This window comes from Xenopus laevis, chromosome 3L, assembly GCF_017654675.1.
Source record: "Xenopus laevis strain J_2021 chromosome 3L, Xenopus_laevis_v10.1, whole genome shotgun sequence".
NCBI classification, from domain to species: Eukaryota; Metazoa; Chordata; class Amphibia; order Anura; family Pipidae; genus Xenopus; species Xenopus laevis.
Window position 1 is genome coordinate 129,887,076 of NC_054375.1, and position 24,374 is coordinate 129,911,449.

The following is a 24,374-nucleotide window of genomic DNA, read 5'->3' on the forward strand; positions in this document are numbered from 1 at the left end:
TTTTATATGGTAGAGTGAATTATTTAGAAATAAAAACTGCACCATAAAAATCACAACAGAATCCCTTTAAGTATTTACCCCCCATTGTCAAGTAATAATAAGTGGCACTAATTATTATATTAATTATATTAATACGGTAATAAGTGGCATACTACTGTGAAAGGACCACTGAAACCAAAAAGGTGAAATAAAACTCTAACACCGGAAAATCATATTTTAATCATCATCACTAATCATTTTAAAAAAAATGTTGCTTACATTTTGACTAGGACATTGCCTGTTCTACATGAATTCACCAGCTTTTAGATGACAACTTTTTACATCTTAAGTTTTTCAAGGCTTTTTGCACAAGCCTCCAACGTTTGCATTTCTGCAACTTTCATTTGAGTTCGTGAATTTTAACACACACCTTGAATCGTGGTAAAAACTGGAATTTGAAAGTTGATAAACTGGCCTCTTATTGTGTTCCATGGAACAGGATTCTGCCTTTTTCATCAGGATTCCGAATCCTAACTTGCATATGCAAATTAGGGGTGGGGAGGGAAATCACGGGACTTTTTGTCACAAAACAAGGAAGTAAAAAATGTTTTCCCCTTCCCACATTCGGTATTCGGCCGAATCTCTCGTGAAGGATTCAGGGGTTCGGCCGAATGCAAAATAGTGGATTCTGTGCATCCCTAACATATATACAGGTCCGGCCCAGACCTGCTTCCCGATCTGCTGCCCCGGCAACATCTGGGTCTTCTGCGTGTTTGCGCATGCGTTTAGCGTGTCTTATGCGTGCTTGCGCATGCATGCAACGTGTCTCCCGCATGTGTGCGCATGCGTGTCTTTTTCTACAATTACGCAATCACACAGAGTTTGGCGGTCAGGAGGGCCCTTCCCTTTGCAGTCCCGGTGGACCCCCAATGCGCCAGTCCGAATTAATTCTGTCTGTAAGGGTTGCCAGTAGTTTTTGAAAACCCAATAAGGAATGATTCTAAAAATGATGGACCATGTTGCCCAGCTTTTTGCCTGTAGTTTGAGAAACTAATTTAGCAAAAGTTTGAGTTGGATTATTTCAAAGGGGTAGTTCTCCTCTACAATATATTAACTTTTAATATAATATAGACCATTTTTAGATGCAGAGTGACCATTTTCTCTGATAATATTTTGAGACAATTTGCACTTGGTCTTAATTTTTGTATTCCAATAAAAAGAACTGTTGAAAATTGCTAAAAGTTGCTATGGATAGGACATATCATAACATATTAAAGTTAATTTAAAGTTGAACCCCTTTAAAATGATTTTATGTAAAGAAGTCAGGAAAGCCCCTGGGCAAGCTGGAGTAGATAAAAATCGTTTGAAGGGTATAATCTTGATGGATGTTGTGTATGAGAGCAGTCCTCTTCCATTAAAGGAGAACTAAAGCCTAACTACAGAAGTTGCTAGAAATGTTGTACATTATGTTTTGAGCTTCTTTACCAGCCCAAGACAACCACAACCCTTTAGCAGTAAAGACCTGTGTCTCCAAAGATGCCCCAGTAGCTCCCCATCTTCTTTTCTGCTGATTCACTGCACATGCTCTGTGCTGCTGTCACTTACTGAGCTTAGGGACCCACTCACAATATACAGTACAGATAGAATAGAAATGTCTTAATATAAGGCTAATTAATACAGATAATTACTACATGACAGCACAGAAACCAGTGCAATTAGCATCAGAATTTGGGTTCTGTGATAGTCTACTGGCTTGCTGGAAAGGAGCTTAGTTATTGAGGTATCATACTCAGCCAAGGGCAGGTTTGTAAAATAACCCTGTTTCTTTTCTTCACACTTTATAAAACAAGACATACCCCCATATTTTTTTTTTCAAATACATTTGCCTTAAAGGGAAAAAAAATCTACAGTTTTAGTATGAAACATTATATTATACTGCCTCCAGCCAAATCTTTTCAATGTCTGGGGGTTACCTACATCCAGAGCAGTACAATAGCAAGATTGAAACATAATCATCCACAGTGCTCTTCAGATATTCCTTACATGGATTTTATTTAGAGGGGGAATGAAACCAGAACCTCTCTCACTAGGGGTTGTAAAGCCACAGGGGTGAAGTCGGTTTAGATTCCTTCAGCAAAAGGGTGGCCAGGTCTCTGCAGAACAGTAGGCAGTTGCCTGCATCAAACTGTCATAAAAGCAATGTATGAATGGCTCTGCATAGAAAAAGTCTGTTTTATATCTCTTTGCAAACAAAACAGGGAAACACACTCAAGTTAATATCCACAATACACATAAAATATTTTATGACACAAGTTAGTTATGTGCTTCTATGCACAGTAATACTTATTCACATGAGCAAGATGTCGTGGCTTGCTTTGACTGATTACAAAAAAAAGGACTTCTGCTGTGCTGTTTTTATCTCTATAACTTTACAGAAATTAAAATACGAGGAAACTTTGGGCGACTTCACAAAATGTTTTACCACCGGCAATTTCAAGTATTTGGCATTAACTTGTATTACACTGATGTTTGTCAAACTTGTATCAATGATTCAGTTATGCCTTTCACATACATTTTCTATTTTCATCAGTTGATTCATTTTCTGTTTTCCCGTTCTGTCACATTTCTCCGCTAAATATATTGATTACGTTTTTGTTGTGTGAAATTGTATTTAGTTGAACACTTAATCACTGACAACCCACTAGCAGCATGGCACTGACAAGAATGATGGTGGCCAAGTCCTCACCCACTGTCTTCTCTGTCTGCATCATGAGATTTAGACTTTTTATGAAAAAAAAGTTCTACCGGCCTGATTTTATGAGGGGAAGTGAAGAGCAGCTGCAGGTACACACACCTATTAAATTTACTGTGCTTCGCTGTGTGTCTGTCTTCTGAACCCATCACACAACCCAAGCGCATGTGCATTAGGTGAAGTCCAAGCCTTGCACCTAATAAAGTTAAATAGTGCATAGGCTGAAGGTGGTTACATAAAATGGAAATTACATAAGCAGTTTAAGTGTTTCAGGATATCTTTTTGGGCACAGGACACTTTTTGCAAAATAATGATGGCGGTTTGGATGAGCAGAAGCAGATCAACCAATGGACACACCTATATTATTGACTCTGCAGAAGATAAATCCTTCTACTCAGACTCCTCATTTTATGGTACCTCCGACTCAAATTAAATAAAATATAATGTACTGTTGCTCTGCACTGGTAAAACCGGCATGTTTGCTTCAGAAAGACTACTATAGTTTATATAAATAAGCTGCTGTGTAGCCATGGGGCCAGTACTTCAAGCTGGAAAAAAGGAGAAAAAAAGACACAGGTTACACAGCACATAACCAATAAGCCCTGTCCAATAGAATGATGTTTTATCCGTTATTTGATATGTAACCTGGGCAAACATGGTGCATGTATTCTAACAGTATTTAATGCGTTAATTACTTTAAAATGCTATCATTTTTTGGTGGTACTGTTCCTCTTATATAATAATGTATTTTCCATGTTGATTGAAAGAAGTTAAGTACACAACATACAAGGCATTTTATCACTGCCAAAGTTCAACAATATAAACCACATCTTTTGTTTATTCTCAAAGTCAAACTACATAAACGAAAAAACAATTGGAAAATCTAAAACAACTTGTATATTAATTGAATCTGGCATATGGCAGTAGAATAACTTTTAAGTAAACACAATACAAAATTGACTAAAGTACTGTTCTTAGGAACAGAATTGCTTCTGCCATATCCTCCTTCATAGAAGCTCTTAAATCTGATTAGATTACAGTTAGACCCATAATTCTTTGGACAGAGACAACTTTTTTTCTAATTTTGGTTTTGTACATTACCACAATGAATTTTAAATGAAACAACTCAGATGCAGTTGAACTGCAGACTTTCAGCTTTAATTCAGTGGGTTGAACAAAAAGATTGCATAAAAATGTGAGGAACTAAAGTCTTTTTTTAACACAATCACTTCATTTCCGGGGCTCAAAAGTAATTGGACAAATTAAAAAAACTGAAAATAAAATTTTATTTCTAATACTTGGTTGAAAACCCTTTGCTGGCAATGACAGCCTGAAGTCTTGAACTCATGGACATCACCAGATTCTGGGTTTCCTCCTTTTTAATGCTCTGCCAGGCTTTTCTGCAGCGGCTTTCAGTTGCGGTTTGTTTGTGGGCCTTTCTGTCCGAAGTTTAGTCTTCAACAAGTGAAATGCAGCTCAATTGGGTTCAGATTAGGGGACTGACTTGGCCATTCTAGAATATTCCACTTCTTTGCTTTAATAAACTCCTGGGTTGCTTTGGCTGTATGTTTTGGTCATTATGAAACGCCTCCCAATCAATTTGACAGCATTTAGCTGGATTTGAGCAGACAGTATGTCTCCGAACACCTCAAAATTCATTCAGCTGCTTCTGTCCTGTGTTACATGATGGATAAACACTAGTGTCCCAGTGCCATTGGCAGCCATGCACACCCAAGCCATCACACTGCCTCTGCCATGTTTTATAGAGATGTGGTATGCTTTGGATCATGAGCTGTTCCACGCCTTCTCCATACCTTTTTTGTCATCATTCTGGTAGAGGTTGATCTTGGCTTCATCTGTCCAAAGAATGTTTTTCCAAAACTGTGCTGTTTTTTTTTACATGCTATTTAGCATAGACGAATCTAGCCTTTCTATTCTTGATGCTTATGAGTGGCTTGTACCTTGCAGTGCACCCTCTGTATTTACTTTCATGCAGTCTTCTCTTTATGGTAGACTTGTTTATTGATACACCTACATCCTGGAGAGTGTTGTTCACTTGTTTGGCTGTTGTGAGGGGGTTTCTCTTCACCATGGAAATGATTCTGTGATCATCCACCACTTTTGTCTTCCGTGGACGTCCAGGTCTTTTTGCGTTGCCGAGTTCACCAGTGCTTTCTTTCTCAGGAAGTACCAAACTGTAGATTTTGCCACTCCTAATATTGTAGCAATTTCTCGGATGGGTTTTTTCTGTTTTTGCAGTTTAAGGATGGCTTGTTTCACCTTCATGGAGAGCTCCTTTGACCGCATGTTGTCTGTTCACAGCAAAATCTTCCACATACAAGCCCCCCCCCCTCAAATCAATTCCAGGGCTTTTATCTGTTTCATTGATAATGACATAACAAAAGAATTGTCCACACCTGCCATGAAATTGCCTTTGAGTCAATGGTCCAATTACTTTTGAGCCCCTGAAATTAAGTCATTGTGTAAAAAAGTCTTTAGTTCCTCACATTTTAATGCAATCTTTTTGTTCACTGAATTAAAGCTAAAGGTCATGTACAGAACCAAAATTAGAAAAAAGTTGTCTCTTATCCAAAGATGTATGGACCTAACTGTATTTTCAGTGCTTGTATTTAAAGTTATTAGGAGTTGGTACATTTTCTGACTCCACAGCTCTGCTTTAAAAAGGTTCTATGTTTGCCATGGGAGTTGAGGAGTTCAGGGATCAATAAAACCATTTTCCCATTAGTGCTTAATGCAAATGATTGTTTTTAAATGTAAAATAATTGCCAGAATACATTTTAAACAAATTAAACAGGGTGATAGAGGGACTGATGGTTTAACATATCTGTTCCGTTCGTAGGACATGGTGTTAGGAAAAACTTGCAAACATATTTCTATCAATAAAGTTAGGTGCTTGTTTATACAACTAACACAGTAGCATTGAATGAAGCACCTCATGCAATTGGTTTGTATTTTTTTTTTGCAGAGGGATCTGTCTGGGCACAAGAACATTGTAGGATACATGGATTCCAGTATTAATTCCGTGAGCAGTGGGGATGTGTGGGAAGTTCTCATCCTAATGGATTTCTGTCGAGGTAAGAATTTTGTGAGTATAAATTAAATGGGATGTCAGTGTTTTGCCTAAACCTACCAGAATGATAGAACTGTGCAAAAGAATAACTTGTGCAAATAGGCTGAAGGTGATCCATTCTGTACTCTCACATTAGTCACATTCTGCTGTCCATTGTACAGGACATTATGTGAAATAATGTTTTCTTCTTTTTACCGCTGTTATCGGAAGCCAGTGTGTGTATTTGTGTACTACTGCAAAAAAGAACTTTCTCTAATAAAATTCTTTAAAGGAAACTGTTTAATATTTTATAAGTCATTATATTTGCCTTCCTAATCCTCCATGTTTTCCATCCCCCTCCTCTACTACACGCAAGCAGAGATTGGCAGCAGGGTATGAGAACAATGCTGGGCTGAACACTTCTGCACATGCTCAGCCTCTTCCTCAATCTTTTTCGGGTCTCCTCACCATACTAAGTCTGCAGGAGCGTGTGCAGTTGGGTCTAGAAAGGAATCGGCTCAGGTTTTTAAATAGGGGCAACTTTCTGACTAATACATTGTGCGGGAAGGGAGAGGTGGGGGGGCATAGAAGGCAGCTAAGCGGGATTGGAGTTCCTAGGGGGGTTTAGTTCTCCTTTAACACCACATTTATCTAAATGGACTCTCTCCGTGCCACCAATATCTGCACTGAACTCAAAATTGGGTAACCGCTTAATATTATTTGTCATTGGACTCTGCAAAAGATAGGCTTCCTTTTTAATCTGTCTGTAACTATTTTTGTACATAACCTAAAAGTCACTGTGATTGAACCCAAAAAGACCAGACTTTACTCTGCTTAGTTCATGCTTCGCTAACCAAACCTAGAAACAGATTGTCATCATTGTCCCCCATAGCTGTCACACGATGTACAATGTGTAGTTGACAAATAGAACACTTTGTTCTCTAATCTGCAAAATCCCTTTGGAAAAACATTCTCCAATTTCTCCTGAACTTCACCTTGAAAAGAGGCTACTTCCGCAGAATCAGAATGTTTGCTATATTCCAAATTTTCTAATGCATTAGAAAACTTCTAATTCAAAGCATGACTCGCTTAACCAAGGGTTTCTGAATTCTTGAGTTCTGATACCAGGAACATTGTGCAACTAGGAATATGTTCTTGGCTATCTTCGCACTCAATTGCAGTTAGAAATGATAAATGTAAGCAATTAACAGAAACTGAATGATGAATTCTTACCGATGAGGTTAGTAGAACAGAGGGTATTTTAGTTTGCTGTTCCTAAACCACTCATGAAATATTGAACTTAATGTTCCTCTTTACAGGGGGGCAAGTAGTGAACCTGATGAACCAGCGGCTACAAACTGGTTTCACAGAGAGTGAAGTTCTCCAGATCTTCTGTGACACATGTGAGGCAGTGGCTCGTCTCCACCAGTGCAAGACTCCCATCATCCATCGGGATCTTAAGGTACTGAGAAGGAGCAAGCAGTTAGATAGGAATACTAAACAGTCATTGCAACTCTGGGGATTTACCTTTGATGCACTATCACCCCGTGCTTTAGTGAGTTCCCCTGGGTACTTTGGTTTCCTCCCACACTTCAAAGCATATAGATACATGTTAATTGGCTCCTGGTAAAATTAAGCCTAATGTGTGAATGTTAGGGTCTGGGCACACGCTCAGATTCGGGGAGATTAGCAACTTCGGAAAAGAATCCACATCCTGCCGGCAATATACATTCTAGCCAGTGGAAGGCAGTTTGGGGAGATTAGTTGCCCCGAAGAAGAGGAGATTTGTCGCCGGGTGACTAATCACCCCGAATCTGAGCGTGTGCCATGACTATAATAGGAATTTACATACTAAACTACACTTCGTAGTGTCTAATGCTGATGATGTTTAATCTATGTAAAATTCTGTGGATTACGTTGTCATACAAATAAAAAATAATAGTGTTTTTCAGTATGGTTTTTAATGACCATTAGTCATAGTGTTCTGTGTGAAAGTGAACAATGGGTTTCATTGGTTTCTTTTTCTGACCATCCTACATCTACATCTAGCTAAGCAGTTATGCCATTAAGGTGCATCTTCAATTTAAGACTTAAGGTTCATTTTTGCCCTATTTAGTGCAAGAAATAATTAAACCACATATTTAGCGGAGGGGGGAGGGAAGAGGAGCAATCTGAGAATGCTCACGCCCGGGGCAAGGAGGTTTAAGCTGAAGGCAGTAAGTCTGATTCAGAAGCCCATGTGTACAATATAGAAGGAAACAAATGTGGTGTTTCTTTTGACAGAGGACTCAGAGCAGCATTACTTTTAGGGTTTACTGGTGTATTTATATATAGACCTTTCTGATAAAGCTTACTTAGTTTTAACCTTGCCTTCTTCTTTAAGGAGACCACAGGTGCTTGTAATTGTGCCTATGGCATTTAGCTTTTTTATGAGTCTCATTCATAGATTATCTGAACTAGATGGCTTTCCAGGAGCTTACGTTCACAGGTGTGGGATTCGTTATCCAGAAACCCTTTATTACAAATGATTTTCTTTTTCTCTGTCATCATATAACAGTACCTTGTACTTGATCCCAACTAAGATATAATTAATCACAATATAAACCCAATAGGCTGATTTTGCCTCCAATAAGGATTAATTATATCTTATTTTGGATCAAGTATAAAGTACTTTTTTATTACTACAGAGAAAAAGGAAATAGTTTAAAAAAAATCTGGATTATTGTAATAAAATGGAGTCTATGGGAGATGGCCTTCCCGTAATTCAGAACTTCCTGGATAAAGGGTTCCCAGGTAAACAATCCCATATCTGTATCTTAATTATAGAGTGGAATATTGACATAGGACATTTTCCATCTTCTTACATTAGAAGAAATAAAAATATTTAGATATGACAGAAAATTTAATTCATATTATAGAGTATTTGCAACTTGCCTGAACATTACATAAAGGTTTGGATAATTATGTCTTTAACCAGTCTGTTGTTGTTCTCTGATGTTTGCCTAATTATCAATGTGCACAAGACATTGCCTAGCAGACATAAACACTGCCAATAATTAATAGTGCCAGGGGAGTATATGAAAGAGAAAGCCATTTGAGTTGGAAATGCAGCACAATTAAGTACCGTTCAGGAGAGTGTGTCTCCGATGTGTGTGTCACATTTATGAATCTGTGATTCTCATTTTGTGGGAAATAAAACTTTATTATATATCATTTTTATCTTTTATTGATTACTTCATGTGGTTGTTCACCTTAAAGTTAACTTTTAGTATATTGTCGCATGGTTAATTCCTTTCCAATTGGCCTTCGTTTATATATATATATATATATATATATATATATATATATATATATATATATATATATATATATATATATATATATATATATATATATATATTTTTTTTTTTTTTTTAATTGTTTGCCTTCTGAGTCTTTCCAGCTTTCAAATGGGGGTCCCTGACCCCATCTAAAAAAAACAAATGCTCTCTAAGGCTACAAGTTTATTGCTACTTTTTATTAGTAATCTTTCTATTCAGGCCTCTCCTATTCATATTCCAGTTTCTTATTTAAATCAGTGCATTGTTGCTATGGTAATTTGGACCATAGCAACCAGATTGCAAACTGGAGAGCTGCTAAACTCAAAAACCACAAATAATAATAAATGAAAACCAATTGCAGATTCACAGAATATCCCTCTCTACATAACTCTCTACATCATAATTTAAATGTGAATAACCCCTTTAAATCAGTTTATATATATATTTTTTTTTAAAGTAAAGAATGCAAAGGGTGCTGAAATAATTAAATACTACATGTAGATCATTGGTTTGTATAGCAACACACACACTAATAGGACCAATACAGGCCCACACATCACATACAGGTGTTGTGATACTGCTGATGATTGTGCATATATGACTATACGATCTTCAGTCCAACCAGATTTAGTCCAGGAATTGGCTTTTTTTGACTCACTTCTTGCAGTGTATGTAAATGTGTTTGTTGATAAAACGAATTCCTAAAAACTAAATAGGGATGTTATTAAAGGGGAACTCCGGCTTCCAAACCAAAATTTAATAAAGAGGCCCACATAACACAGAAACCCCTAATATATCAAACACAGTTGCCTGTTTCTTCAAAAATATGAATAAATGCCATTTTCTATGCTGAAATCCAGCTGTTTAATAGTCTGCATAATTTTTAAATTATGTATATCGTAAAGTTGCTTGAAATTATGTTTACTTTTCAAAAAGCTTAAGGTATGTTTTTGTGGAGTTCCCCTTTAATGAATGCATTTTTAGCTAATGGAATCAGCCCTTTATTCTTTCAGGTTCACCAACTTCTATATCTAGATCCCAGCTGTGTCAGTTCAGTTCTGACTGGGAACATGTAGTCATCCTTTTGTCACTCGGAATCTTCTTTGCTTCCCATCTGTTTTTGTTCAGATTTTTAGCATGTGACCAGGCTGCGATCAGTCAATATCACCTGCTTAAACTGTTTGTTTTGCTTTGATTGTCAGCATATGAGCTGGTGGCTGTCATTCCTAATTTTCTTTGCTGTCTCATCTCCAGGGCCGAATTTACATAGCGGGCACCCCTAGGCCTGCTGCAGTTCGTCTCCCCCTCCCTTATATTTATGCAAATTTTCATTGGGACCGAAGCAATGGAGATTGGCACATAGGAAATTTATAAAACTATTGTATCTCCTGCGCATCATCAGTGTTTCTGAACCAATGTGGGTGTGGTTGAGCAGCATGTCGCCCCCTTAAATCCTGCCGCCCTAGGCCAGGGCCTTGGTGGCCTTTCCACAAATCCTGACCTGCTCATCACCTTTACCCAGATACTAAGTGGCCAGCTTGTTAGGGTCTGGCCACATGAGCAGATTTGGGGAGATTAGTTGCCCAAGCGAGAAATTTCCTCTTTTTCGGGGCGACAATCTCCCGAGGAAACTTCGGGCAACTTCGGAAAACGAAGAGCCGCGTGTGCCTTCCCCCAGGCGATTTTCATTTTAGCCGGCGGAGGGCAGGTGGAAGACAGTTCGGGGAGATTGTCGCCCCGAAGAAGAGGAGATTTGTCGCTGGGGCGACTAATCTCCCCAAATCTGCTCGTGTGGCTAGACCCTTATCAGGCAGAATCTACTTCATAAATCCTCCCCTTTGTTTGTTCTGATTTCTGACTACTAACTGCTTCATTAGGCTTGCACACACATATCCAGCAAGCAACGTGTCAATCAAACATTCCCATGTACAAAACACCCTTTTTACACTCCTGCTGTCAGTCTGGGTCGAAGGGGTCCGCCCCCGAAACGTTACATCACAAGACTTGAATAAACACGCAGGGGTCCGCCCCGCTTCACTTGCTGTTGAGTGTCTGGTGATTCTTTCGCTCCCATTTGATTTCTGCCATTGGCAAGTCACCAACTTGCTCAATTCCAGCTCAATAGCTTATAGCAGCATGTGTTGTACCTTCTCTCAAACAGAACAGATTTAGAGGGGGAAACTTACTCAAGGGCGAAGTGGCTAATGCTGGCGAAAATTCGCCAGTGTGATGTCATTTCAGCACTTCGCCGTTTTACTAACAGTCTATGGCGTAATTTCGCCACGGAGATACTGTGGCGCAACTTTGCACTCTAGTGGCAGGTTAATTTTCGCTCTGGCGAAAGAGCATTACTACGCAAATTCACAAAGTTTTTGATTAACTGAACGTTACCTCTATCGCCAGTCTTGCCTTCGCCACCTCAGACAAGGCGAAGTGCGAGTACATAGGAGTTCCTCAAAAAAAAAGTTGAAAAAACGCTGGTGTCTTTTTCTTTTTACAGGGTGATAGGCTGAAAAAGATTGAAAATTTTTTTTGGGGTACCCCACAATTTTGCAAACTGAGAGCAGGTTTGTGTGCTAGTGCTCTAACGGACTATTTTTCTCAGGCTCGCTCTATGTTCTGTTTGTGCACAGGTTGAGAACATTTTACTACATGATCGTGGTCACTACGTTTTGTGCGACTTTGGAAGTGCAATAAATAAATGGCAGAATCCACAGACAGAGGGCGTCAATGCCGTGGAAGATGAGATTAAAAAGTAAGTTTCAGATGGAAAAATTACTAAAAAAAATTCAGAACCGCACTGTAAATTATTTTGTACTTTTCTTTTGTAGCAAAATGATCTTTTACAACAGTTGTAGGTCTTTCTGTCTGGGCAGCACAGCGGCATTTTGGTAATCACTACTGCTTTGAGTTTGATACTAGCCAGTGCACTGCAAATGGGAAGTCTTGATTATATCCACTATATTAAACATAGTGTCTATATGTATGATAGAAGCTCTACTGGGGCAGGAACTAATGTGATTGTTGCAATATCTGTATAAGTGCTACAGTATATGTTGGCACTATATAAATAAACTGATAATAATAGATATTTAAAATGTGTTGTCTCAGTGGGCAGCTCAGTGTCACAGTGGTTAGCACTGCTGCTTTGCAATCTTGGGTATATAAAGAATCACATTGGTATTATTCTAGCCAGGGCACTGTTTGCAAACAGTTTTTATGGTCTTCGTCTGTTTCCTCTGGGTACAGGTATGGGATCCATTTTCCAGAAAGCCGTTATCCAGAAAGCTCTGAATTACAGAAAGGCCATCTCCCATAGACTCCATTTTATCCAAATAATCCAAAGTTTTAAAAACGATTTCCTTTTTCTCTGTAATAATAAAACAGTACCTGGTACTTGATCCTAACTAAGGTACAATTAATCCTTATTGGAGGCAAAGCAATCCTATTGTTTTTTTTTAATGTTAACATGATTTTCTAGTATGAAGATCCAAATTACAGAAAGATCCATTATCTGGAAAACCCCAGGTCCCAAGCATTCTGAATAACAGATCCCATACCTGACCTGATTTCAGGCCTTTTGTCCACAACCTTCCTCATAACCTCCTCCTAGATGGTCTATTGTGTTATAACCTAGCGCCCAAAAACATCCAGTAAGAAAAAGCATTCTCCTGTGTCAAATGCAGGCCCGAGAAGCAAGTACAGGTATGGGACCTCATATCCAGAATGCTCAAGACCTGGGCTTTTCCAGATAATGGATCTTTCGGTAATTTGGATCTCCATACCTTAAGTCTACTAGAAAATTATTAAATAGACTTTATTATTACATTACAGGAAGATCCGTTCTCCAGAAAACCCCAGGTCCCGAGCATTTTGGATAACCGGTCCCACACCTTAATTACCGTATCCCCCACAATCGTAACAAGAAAACATAAAGATATGCGGATACTGCTCTTCCTTCTCAGGAATTGCTATACTTCCACACACAGAATTCCCATATCCTATGTGTGATATGCCAAAATAAGAATCTTCTTTTACAGTTTCTACCTGATCTCTGGTTTGATCACACATTGGCACACCTTCTCTTATAATTGACATTTTGCACATAGACTTAGGGGAACAGACTGAAGCTGCAAGGTACAGGTATGGGACCTGTTATCCAGAATGCTTGGGACCTGGGGTTTTCCATATAAAGGATCTTTCTGTAATTTGGATCTTCATACCTTAAGTCTACTATAAAATCCTGTAAAAATAAGATAAACCCAAAAGGCTGGTTTTGCTTCCAATAAGGATTAATTATATCTTAGTTGGGATCCAGTACAAGGTTTTGTTTTTAAATTACATAGAAAAAGGAAATCATTTGTAAAAATCTTGATTATTTGGATAAAATTTAGTCTGTGGGAGATGGCCGTTCCGTAATTCAGAGCTTTCTGGATAACAGGTGTCCGATAACAGGTCCCATACCTGTACCTAATATGTAATGTAATTTCTTGTGATACGAAGGTGTATTGCAAACATTTACATGAATCACAGTCATATTAAGTAGATAAGCATTATATATATATCTATATCTATATCTATATCTATATATATATATATATATATATATATATATATATATATATATATATATATATATATATATATATTCATGATGAAAGCTGACGCACACTGGGATTTATCAAAAATAAAACTTATTTTATTGGATCGACGTTTCAGTCCACACACGGACCTTTATCATCTTGATAAAGGTCCGTGTGTGGACCGAAACGTCGATCCAATAAAATAAGTTTTATTTTTGATAAATCCCAGTGTGCGTCAGCTTTCATCATGAATATATGTTTTTTTTCTGACTAGCACCTGGTTTTTTGCCTCAGTAAGTGTGTGCCACAGCCCTTCTACATATATATATATACAGGCAAAATATAACTATGTGCAGACGGTGTTTGGGGGGCTTTCAGCCCCACCTATGCTTAATACTATGCTTAATACTAATACAAACAGAAGTTTTAGTTCCACATGGTAAAATGACACTTTTTTTGTTGGAATTAAAATAAAAATGTTTACCGTATGTGTATAATCGGGCAACTTCATTAAATACCTCTTGACAAACAAATGTTATAAAGTCTTCATTTTGTTCTATCACCTACTGCTTCATTTTTTTTCAAGTCTGTAATGTAAAAACTGGTGCTAATTATTCACAAGCACCATATGGTATTTTGCAACTTCTTATTTTTTTAATGTTCACACACCGGTTGCTGCAATGTTTTAAGTGAAGGAGGAAATTAAACCAAGAGGCAGGGTGGATTATCCGCATTTCCTTTTGTAAAATGACTAATACATATGTCCTTTCTTTATTGATTTTAATATTAATCAATCAGGTACACTACTCTCTCCTACCGGGCACCAGAGATGGTGAATCTGTACAGTGGCAAAATGATCACCACCAAAGCTGACATCTGGGTATGTAAAAGCATTTCTTTGACATGATTAATGCCTAGCTGTGTTCCTTATAGAGATGGCCATTTTATATAACGTCCAGGACAAAATTGCAAAGCAATTATTCCTAGTGCCTGAATAAGGTATAAGGCACAACCTTTGGTGCTCTAGCTGAAACTACAACTTTGGCTTAGGGCAGGGGTCCCCAACCCTTTTTACCTGTGAGTCACATTCAAATGTAAAAAGAGTTGGGGAGCAACACAAGCATGAAAAAGTCCCTTGGGGTGTCAAATAAGGGCTGTGATTGGATATTTGGTAGCTCCTATGTGGACTGCCAAGCCTACTTGGCACTATACTTAGTTTTTATGCAATTAAAACTTGCTTTCAAGCTTGGAATTCAAAGGTAAGCACCTGCTTTGAGGACCCTGAGAGCAACATCAGAGGGGTTGGAGAGCAACATGTTGCTCACAAGCTACTGGTTGGGGATCACTGGCTTAGGGATTGCTAGCACATATTGCTCATGCAGCAGATTGTGTTTTGTGATGAAGCTTTTAATCCTCTATCCGTAAGCGTCCAAATCTTCCCATTCATGTTTAAAGCACTGTAACATTACAAATTATCCCAGCTATGCAAGATCTGCCACTGCCAGGAGCTTACACTGCATATGTGTGCTATCCATTTTTAAAGAAGGAAAGCTACTGAGGCAGTTTATTGCCAATAGATTAACCACAAAAGTGCAAGCTAGAATGCTATATTTATTCTGTAGAATACTTTACCATACCAGTGTAAGCAGCTCTAGAAGCTCTGTTTGTTTATGATAGCAGCTGCCATATTAGCTTGGTGTGACATCACTTCCTGCCTGAGTCTCTCCCTGCTCACTCATAGCTCTGGGCTCAGATTACATTAGGAGGGAAGGAGGGAGGGGAGAGGAGGAGCCCTGTAGGTTTAAGCTAAAAACAGGAAGTCTGATAGAGAAGCCCATGTGTACACAATAGAAGGAAAGAAATGCTGTTTCTTTTGACAGAGGACTCAAAGCAACATTACTTTGAGGGTTTACTAGTGTATTTATATAGACCTTTCTGATGAAGCTTACCTAATTTTAGCCTTTCCTTCTCCTTAAAGCAGGATTCCCCAACATTTTTTACCCGTGAGCCACATTCAAATGTAAAAAGAGTTGGGTAGCAAGAAACAAGTTCATGAGGTTCCAAAAAAGTGCTGGGATTGGCTATTTGGTAGCCCCTATGTGGCAGCCTACAGGAGACTCAGAACACCTGTTTTTTATGCAACCAAAACTTGCCTGGAATTAAAAAATAAGCACCTGCTCACTCATAGCTCTGGGCTCAGATTACATCAGGGAGGGGAGGAGGGAGGGGCAGAGGAGGAAACTGAGCATGCTCAAGCCCTGCCCTGGAGGTTTAAGCTGAAAACGGGAAGTCTTATATAGAAGCCCATGTGTACACAATAGAAGGAAAGAAATACTGTGTTTCGTTTGACAGAGGACTCAGAACAACATTGCTTTGCGAGTTTACTGTTTATTTATTTAGACCTTTCTGATAACGCTTACTTGATTTTAGCCTTGCCTTCTCCTTAAAGCAGGGGTCCCCAACCCTTTTTACCCGTGAGCCACATTCAAATGTTAAAAGAGTTGGGGAGCATGAAACAAGTTCCTGAGTGAGTGCTGTAACTTGGCTATTTGATAGCCCCTATGTAGACTGGCAGCCTACAGGAGACTCTTTGGCAGTACACCTGGTTTTCATGCAACCAAAACTTACCTCCAAGCCTGTAATTCAAAAATAAGCACCTGCTTTGAGGCCACAGGGAGCAACATTCAAGCAACCGCCATGTTGCTCGCGAGCCACTGTTCTAAAGTGATTTTTGGACCCTTTCTCTGGACCTGGTATGAGTAAATTCCCACTTGCCATAAACCTTTCCTATTTCACATACTTGGTAAAAACAAAAGTGCAGTGGCATTACCTCCTAAAACTCAGTGGGGTTTCACAGGTAAATTGTAATGTTGCAATGTAGACTTTTTTTCTGAGGATAACGGCATAGAGGAATCTGAGGCAGACCTAATGGGCCAGTGGTTTAGTTAATCACCGTAACCTGCAACTAGAGTGTGTGCCGTCTGTGTCATTTACTGCCAATCCTACTTAAAGTGATACTGACACTAAATTACTACTTTTCAAAATATCAATGTACATTAAAAGTTACCTGTAGGTCATGTTGATCGTTTTTTCCCTGATAGGTTTTGTTTTATAAGTGATTGTTACTTGAAGTCCCTAAACCTGACTGTTTTGCCAACCCAGCTGTCCCTTCTCAACCAGAGTCAGAGTTTCTAATGCTAATATGGCAGCACCCTTACAGAGGAACTTGAGGGATCAGATAGGTAATGTAAAAGCATTGGGCAAATACTATTAAAATTATATATATAGCAAGACAATGTTATGATAGATGTAAAAAAAAGTTTCCGTGTCGGTATCTATTTAAGCCAAATAAAATGGGTTTTTACCTATGGCTAAAATATGTTTTTGTGCTTTGTTGCAACTTACCGTATATACTCGAGTATAAGCCGAGTTTTTCAGTCCCCAAAATATGCTGAAAAACTCTACCTCAGCTTATACTCGGGTCAAGCGTAAAAACGGTCGCCGGCGCCTAAGAATAGTCGCCGGCGTCCAAGAATAGTCTCCAAAAATATTCGCTGGCATCCAAGAATGGTCGTCGGCATCCAAAAACGAGACGCCGGCACCTCCAATGGGAGCAGAAACCCTCAATTTTTTGATTGAAACTTACCAGAAGCTGCTGCATTTCTCACCCTAGGCTTATACTCGAGTCAATAAGCTTTCCCAGTTTTTGGAGGTAAAATTAGGTACCTCGGCTTATACTCGGGACGGCTTATACTCGAGTATATACGGTATATTAAAATCATTAAAGGAGACCTAAAGCATAACTAATCCCCCCAAATCTTGTAGGCAATAACTAATAATTTATGGAATTGGTTTTACTTTGGCCTAAAGGTTATCTTTAAAATTACCCCTTTACTGGAGTTCCCTGTAGATCTGCTACGGTCCTTGTCCATGTTTCAAATGAGGGCATGTCTAACGGTCCCTGCCAATAGCACAGTAGGAGAGGATAGCCAATCACAACCCTGCAGTCACACATGCAAAGACAGGCTTCAGTTCCCTATCGGGTCAGCTTAGCTGCTGATTGGTTTCTATCCAGTAGTGCAGTGTTTAGTCGGCTGCTGGGAAAGGAGGCAGCAGGAAGAGCAACACATGGGAACATTCCTTCTATAGGAGTATAATAAACTGGCCCTTTTTTGTTTTTTCACACAATAGATCTCCTTTAAAAACAGCATGTTGTTACAAATGGGATTTTTTAGCACAACTAAGGAGGGGGCACAGAACTGACTACCCCTTCTCTCCTCACTTACAGTTTTTCTGGGCTTAGTAACTACTTAAAAAGTGTTAACTATCATTGCTAACATCTGTCTTCACCTCTTGTGTGCGTCTCTCTTTGCAGGCCTTGGGCTGCTTGTTGTACAAGCTCTGCTTCTTCACACTTCCATTTGGAGAGAGTCAGGTTTCCATCTGTGATGGGAATTTCACTATCCCGGACAACTCTCGCTACTCCCAGGACATGCACTGCCTGATCCGTAGGTGTCCATTCCCTGGTCTATGCCTCTTCTTTCATTTGATGGATAAATGGATAAAAAACAATTCTATTCTTACTGTGTGAATGCATACACCCAGTTGCTGATCTTATTTACTATTGAGTGCATGGCATTTTAAGATCTATATCATGCCAACAGTTCATGTTTTCTCACACCTGACTGTAATAATGTAGTAGTAAGGAGAAACTGCTATAATATGCAGTAATTGAAATGAGTTTTGAACATTTAAAAGCCCTAAGGTATACAGTGGGATTGCAAATAGTTCCTCGTCTATAATTCAACAGGCCCTGTTGGCTTCAAGGGTTACTGTCATGTCATGTTAAAAAATGACGTTGAAACGGAGTCAGAGATTTGCATTCATAAACAGGATGTGTAATGTAAATTATTCTGCATCTAGATGGAAATGAATGGGATAAAAGCTTATAAACCCTATAGGCTAGAGGCAATCTTAACGGGGTGGTTTTGCATGTGTGTATATAGAGTATATATGTGTTATTAAGGTCTTGACGAGAATGGTGCTTGTCAAAGCCATTAATTGCGACTGTGGAGATTTCAGGTACCGTAGTCATTTCCCAGCTGTGATCTCAATGTGCTGTATGGTGGGAGTTCCCAGGGGCAGCACACAAAGAACGTCTTGCAATGTCTATGTTCATTTAAACAGACCAACAATTTATGTAAAAGTTATGGTACACATGGGTAATTCACAATCTGTGTCCAAACGTCACTGGTTGAGGACACAGCTTGTGCCCTCTGAGTTCTGAATTACCATTGTGTACCATAACTTTAACGTACAGTCTAGTTTAGATGAATAGACATTGCACTGGGAACTCCCACCATACAGCACATTGAGATCACAGCTGGGAAATGACTACCTGGAATCTCCATGGTCTCAATGAATGGCTTTGAGAAGCACCATTCTCACTGAGACCTTGATTACAAAAAGGGCTATCACATCTGCAAGGGTCTGCTGTGACTCTAAATGTAGCTGTTTTGAAGTCCTTGGATTGCACAGTGCAACCCAAGCTTAACATTAACGCTTTAAAGATGAGCTGATGCTTCAGAAATGATATGAGCATTATCCATAAGCTGTAGCAGCCCATATGTACAGAAGCCTAGTGAAATATCTGATATTCTGTTCATTGAAGTAATTACAATAATCCTATGCACAAGGTACAGTATATCGTTTCTAGACTTCAGTTGCATTCAGTATGAACTGCTGTTCTGTAAGTGTTAATGTTGCCGTGATGTGTTACAGCCTCTTGTTTGCCTATGAATAAAAATACATTCCTAGAGTCGTATTGAAAAAATAAAAAATTAAAGGGGACACTTTTTACAGTTTGTACTCTAACCGATGATTGTGTTCATACTTGAATCTGTTTACTGAATGCTAAAGCACATATTACACACTTTCTGATGCAATTGGTCTACCCCACAGGTTACATGCTTGAGCCAGATCCTGACAAGAGACCTGATATCTACCTAGTATCCTATTTCGCCTTCAAGCTTGCAAAAAGGGAGTGCCCTGTGCAGAATGTGCATGTAGGTACCCATATTATTCTGCCAGCTGGTATCCTGTATGTCTGAGACTTCCAATTTTAGGCTGTGCACCATCATGTGCCCTTTTGATTTTCATGGACTGCCTCCATCTCAACTCTGTTTAGGTTAACTGGTGACCGATGGATTATAATTTGATCACTTTGTTCCCTGTTAGTCGCCGGTGAGATGAGGGAAAAAAACCCCTAACAATTACATGCAAAAGAGAGTGCTGAGCTTTATTTTAGTGTGTTGGGTTTCCATTGGCTACCAAGGTTGAATGTGGAAAGGTGGTGGAGCATTAAGGATAATTGTATAACTGTATAGATATAATGACCTTTTTGCTCTAATTTCCCAGGATGCTGTGATTCCTGCAAAGCTTCCTGAACCTATAAAAGATGGGGAGGCTGCTGCTAAGAAAACCCAACCTAAGGCCAGGTAGTATGTCAGACTGGTAGCATTAGCATATATGTATTCTTTTGTCTCTTTACAATTCCTTCTGGACTGTGTGTTAATGGATAATGTTGTTCTGGTCCAAATGCTTTTTCTCTATCATAAAGCACTGCAGGAAATATATAGAACACATTTCATTTCAAGGTTATTTCTGCTGTTCCTGGGGCTCACTAACCATTAACTGCTGCTGAGATATCAGTGATTCTAGTGATGTCTCAGTATTGTTGTGCTCTGTTGTGCAGGTTGACAGACCCTGTTCCAACTACAGAGACATCCATAGCCCCTCGCCAGAGGCCGAAACCTGGTCAGCCTCAACCAAACCCTGGGATGCTTCCAATTCAGCCAGCTTTAACCCCACGTAAAAGAGCCACTGCTCTGCCAGCCAACCCCTCTCCAGGTATGTGTCCATCTGTAACACACCAATGCCTCTGATGTTAAGCAGTATATAGTTCCATCCTCATACTGTAAGGTAGCATGAACTGAATATTAAGAGATATGCTTACAGACCACTAAATTAGAGTATGTTGTAGAGCGTGAAATTCTGAGACAATTTTTATTATTTGTTTTTGTTTTAGTTATTTCGCTTTTTATTCAGCAGCTCTCCAGTTAACGATTTCAGTAGTCCAAATTAACCTGTGCATTAATTTGAATAAGATGCTGCAATATGAATAGGAGAGGGCCTGAATAGAAAGGGGAGTAATAAAAAGCAATAGCAATACATTTGTTGACTTACAGAGCATTTAAAGGAGAAGGAAAGTCGTTTCACAATTGGGGGTGCGAAATATTAGGCACCCCCAAGTGAATGTATTTACTTACCTAAAACCCCAGGCCGGTGCTCCTATCAGCAGAAAACTGCACCGGCCCGGGGTTATACCAGTGAGCACCACAAAGCGATCCTCTTCTGGCTTCTTCTTGCTTCTCACAGCTGTGCATGTGCATTAGAGTGAAAAGCCGAACTTTAACTAAAAAGTCTATTTCATTCTACTGCGCATGTGTCTGCCATGGGAAATTTTAGGAAGGAAGAAGCTGGAAGACGATCGCTCCATGGTGCTCGCTGGTATAACCCCTGGGTTTCAGGTAGGTAAATACATTCACTTGGGGGTGCCTAACATTTGGCGTCCCCAATTGTGAAACGACTTTCCTTCTCCTTTAAGATGGGGTCAATGACCCCCATCTGAAGGCTGGAAAGAGCCAGAAGAAGAAGGCAAATAATTCAAAAACTATAAAAAAAGAAAAAATGAAAGCCAAAATCTATAACATATTAAAGTTAACTTAAATCGATACCTGAACGTTCCAATTAAAATCATAGGAATGTGTCCATATCTAGGAGCTGCTGATTATTTTCAACTAAAAGCCGCCCACAGCCCGCAAATCTTCGTTAAACCAACCCTCTGACACAGCTATGGATCTTCTGCATTGCTTCAGTGACGCTGGGCTGGGGGCGGAGCGATCGTTCCATTGGTTGCAGTCCTGTTTTTGTTTGTAATTAGCCTATGGAAGGATCGCGCCACCCCCAGCCCAGCGTCACTGAAACAACACAGAAGATCATTTAGCAGTGTCAGAGGGTCGGGTTAATGAAGGTTCTCACAGTGCTCGGGGGGGTCTTTTAGTTGAAAATATTCAGTGTGCAGCAGCTCCTAGATAAGGACACATTGCTATGAATTTTATGTGAACCTGTCGGTATTTAAAGCTGAACCACCCTTTTAAGATGGTGAGTAAATTCTGATGCGTTTGCTCACATTTTGTTTGTCCTGTCTTTCTAGTTGCACCAGTAAATGTCCAGTCCCCTAACCCTGCTGCTGTGGCACCTGCCGTGAGACCAGCTGTACAGCCTCAGCCAAAAGCAGCACAGCCTATGGCACAGGTTTCCACACCTGTAACCTCCACTCCACAGCCGACAACTCCACAGGCTCCTCAAGCTGCTGTGCAATCTGCACTGGCCCAACAACAGCAGCTGTATTTGAAACAGCAACTTATGCAACAACAACAGCAGCAGGCAGCAGCTTATTATCAACAGCAACAGCAGATGCTGCAAGCTCAACAGGCAAGTGTTATATTTGCAAAATTGCATTTTACTAGAACGTGTTTACTAGTAGCAACCACGTTTTATTTTGATGAGTTAGGGCGAAAAGGATAAATTACCCATTTGGTTTTGTGTCTGCATGTATGTTGGTACTAGGGATGCACCGAATCCAGGATTCGGCCCTTTTCAGCAGGATTCGGATTCGTCCGAATCGTTCTGCCCAGCCGAACCAAATCCAAATTTGCAAATGCAAATATGGGGCAGTTAGGAAAATTGCGTGACTTTTTGTCACAAAACAAGGAAGTAAAAAATGTTTCCCCTTCCCACCCCTAATTTGCATATGCAAATTAGGATCCAGTTCAGTATTCGGCTGAATCTTTAGCGAAGGATTCGGGGGTTCGGCCGAATCCAAAATATTGGATTCAGTGCATCTTTAGTTGGTACTTACTTTTGTCCTTTTTAATTGTAGATGCAGGCCATGCAACAGCAGCAGATGCTTCAGGCCTATTACTTGCAGCAGCAACAACAGCAACAGCTATTGGCCCAGCATGTCGCTATGCAACAGAAAGTGGCAACACCTAAACCATCTTCTTTACCAAATCCACAAGTCATGCCAGCTTCTCTCCAGCCGCTTGCTGCTGCCCAGCCGACTGCAGCACAGGAACAGGGGGTGAGTGCCTTTATTAAATCTTTGTTGCATTAACAAGCTAAGATATTACAGACCCCGAGAAGCACAATTTAATAAAAGAATATGAAGTTTAAATAGGACTTATTTGTTTGTCTTGCTCCCACCATTTGTCAGTGCCAGTGTAAAATGGATTCCAGCAATGAAGGTGCCAAGAGCACACGTTTAGCCAACCCACAATTGAAGCTGTATAGGGCTGCTATATATATATATATATATATATAAAATAATACAGTAGCCTTGTGCATGGATGCAAGCTTACTTGAATATGGCACTTAAAGGACCAATAACATCAAAAATAATGTTTTTAAAAATTCGTTAGTATACATAGAAAAAAAAACCCACCAAGACAAATTAAACTTTAAAATCGCAAAGTCTTTATTAAAGGAGAAGGAAAGGCTAACATTAAGTAAGCTTTATCAGAAAGGTCTATATAAATACACCAGTAACCCCTCAAAGTAATGCTTCTCTGAGTCCTCTGTCAAAAGAAACACAGCATTTCTTTTATTGTGTACACATGGACTTCTATATCAGACTTCCTGTTTTCAGCATAAACCTCCAGGGCAGGGCTTGAGCATGCTCAGTTTGCTCCTCTCCCCCTCCCTCCTCCCATCCCTGCTGTAATCTGAGCTCAGAGCTGTAAGTGAGCAGGGAGAGACTCAGGCAGGAAGTGATGTCACTCCAAGCTTATATGGTAGCTTCTATCCCAAACAAACAAAGACAGTGTCTAGAGCTGTTTACTCAGGTATGGTAAAGCATTCTGCAGAATAAATATAGCGTTCTAGCTTGCACTATTGTGGCTAATCTGTTGACAATAAACTGTCTTGGAGCTTTCCTTCTCCTTTAAGAAATAACTTACCGAAACTCCGCTTGCGCTCCTCTTCAGAAAAGGCGATCCATTGTGCGATGGATCGTCACCCTGTCGCCTTTTGTGAAGAGGAGCGGAAGCGGAGTTTCGGTTAGTTATGTCTTAATAAATGCTTTGCGATTTTAAAGTTTAATTTGTCTTGTTTTTTTTTTTTCAATACTATACTAACAATTTTTTTTAAAAAAATGTTGATGTTACTGGTCATTCAATCAATGGCAGATATTTGGACACTTCTAAACTTTTTTTTTCCCAATATTCGACCCAGAAGTAAAGCATTCAAACCCTTGGGTTAGACATGTAATAAAATGTTTATAGCTTTTCTAGAAAAATTCCCTTGACTTACTATTAATAGAGGTATTTAGTCAAACAATAAGGTTTGTTATAACAATGTTTTGAAATATAAGCTTATTACTAGAATACTGTATAAACATATTGTTTGTGACCAATTCTATACAAATTTTAATAATTAATGTGATTATTAATGTCATTATGTGTTAATGTAAAAACTTTTACTTAAAGTATATATTAGGCTTTTACCAAAAGCTGTAATTTAACTTGAAAAAATGCCCAATAAAAACTTAT

At 39.2% G+C, this 24,374-nt stretch overlaps 1 protein-coding gene across 11 annotated transcripts in view; it reads left to right on the forward strand.

Annotated features, from left to right (window-relative positions):
- LOC108711545 (AP2-associated protein kinase 1) overlaps positions 1-24,374 on the forward strand; it is a 75,196-nt gene that overhangs the window by 18,244 nt on the left and 32,578 nt on the right. For all 11 annotated transcript variants that reach the window (XM_018253408.2, XM_041586952.1, XM_041586954.1 and 8 more), the window contains exons 3-12: positions 5,718-5,826; positions 7,121-7,263; positions 11,755-11,876; positions 14,503-14,584; positions 18,080-18,212; positions 19,666-19,769; positions 20,122-20,201; positions 20,459-20,613; positions 21,980-22,260; positions 22,709-22,909. In XM_018253408.2, coding sequence (XP_018108897.1) covers positions 5,718-5,826; positions 7,121-7,263; positions 11,755-11,876; positions 14,503-14,584; positions 18,080-18,212; positions 19,666-19,769; positions 20,122-20,201; positions 20,459-20,613; positions 21,980-22,260; positions 22,709-22,909 — 1,410 coding nt within the window. The remainder of the gene's footprint in view (positions 1-5,717; positions 5,827-7,120; positions 7,264-11,754; positions 11,877-14,502; positions 14,585-18,079; positions 18,213-19,665; positions 19,770-20,121; positions 20,202-20,458; positions 20,614-21,979; positions 22,261-22,708; positions 22,910-24,374) is intronic.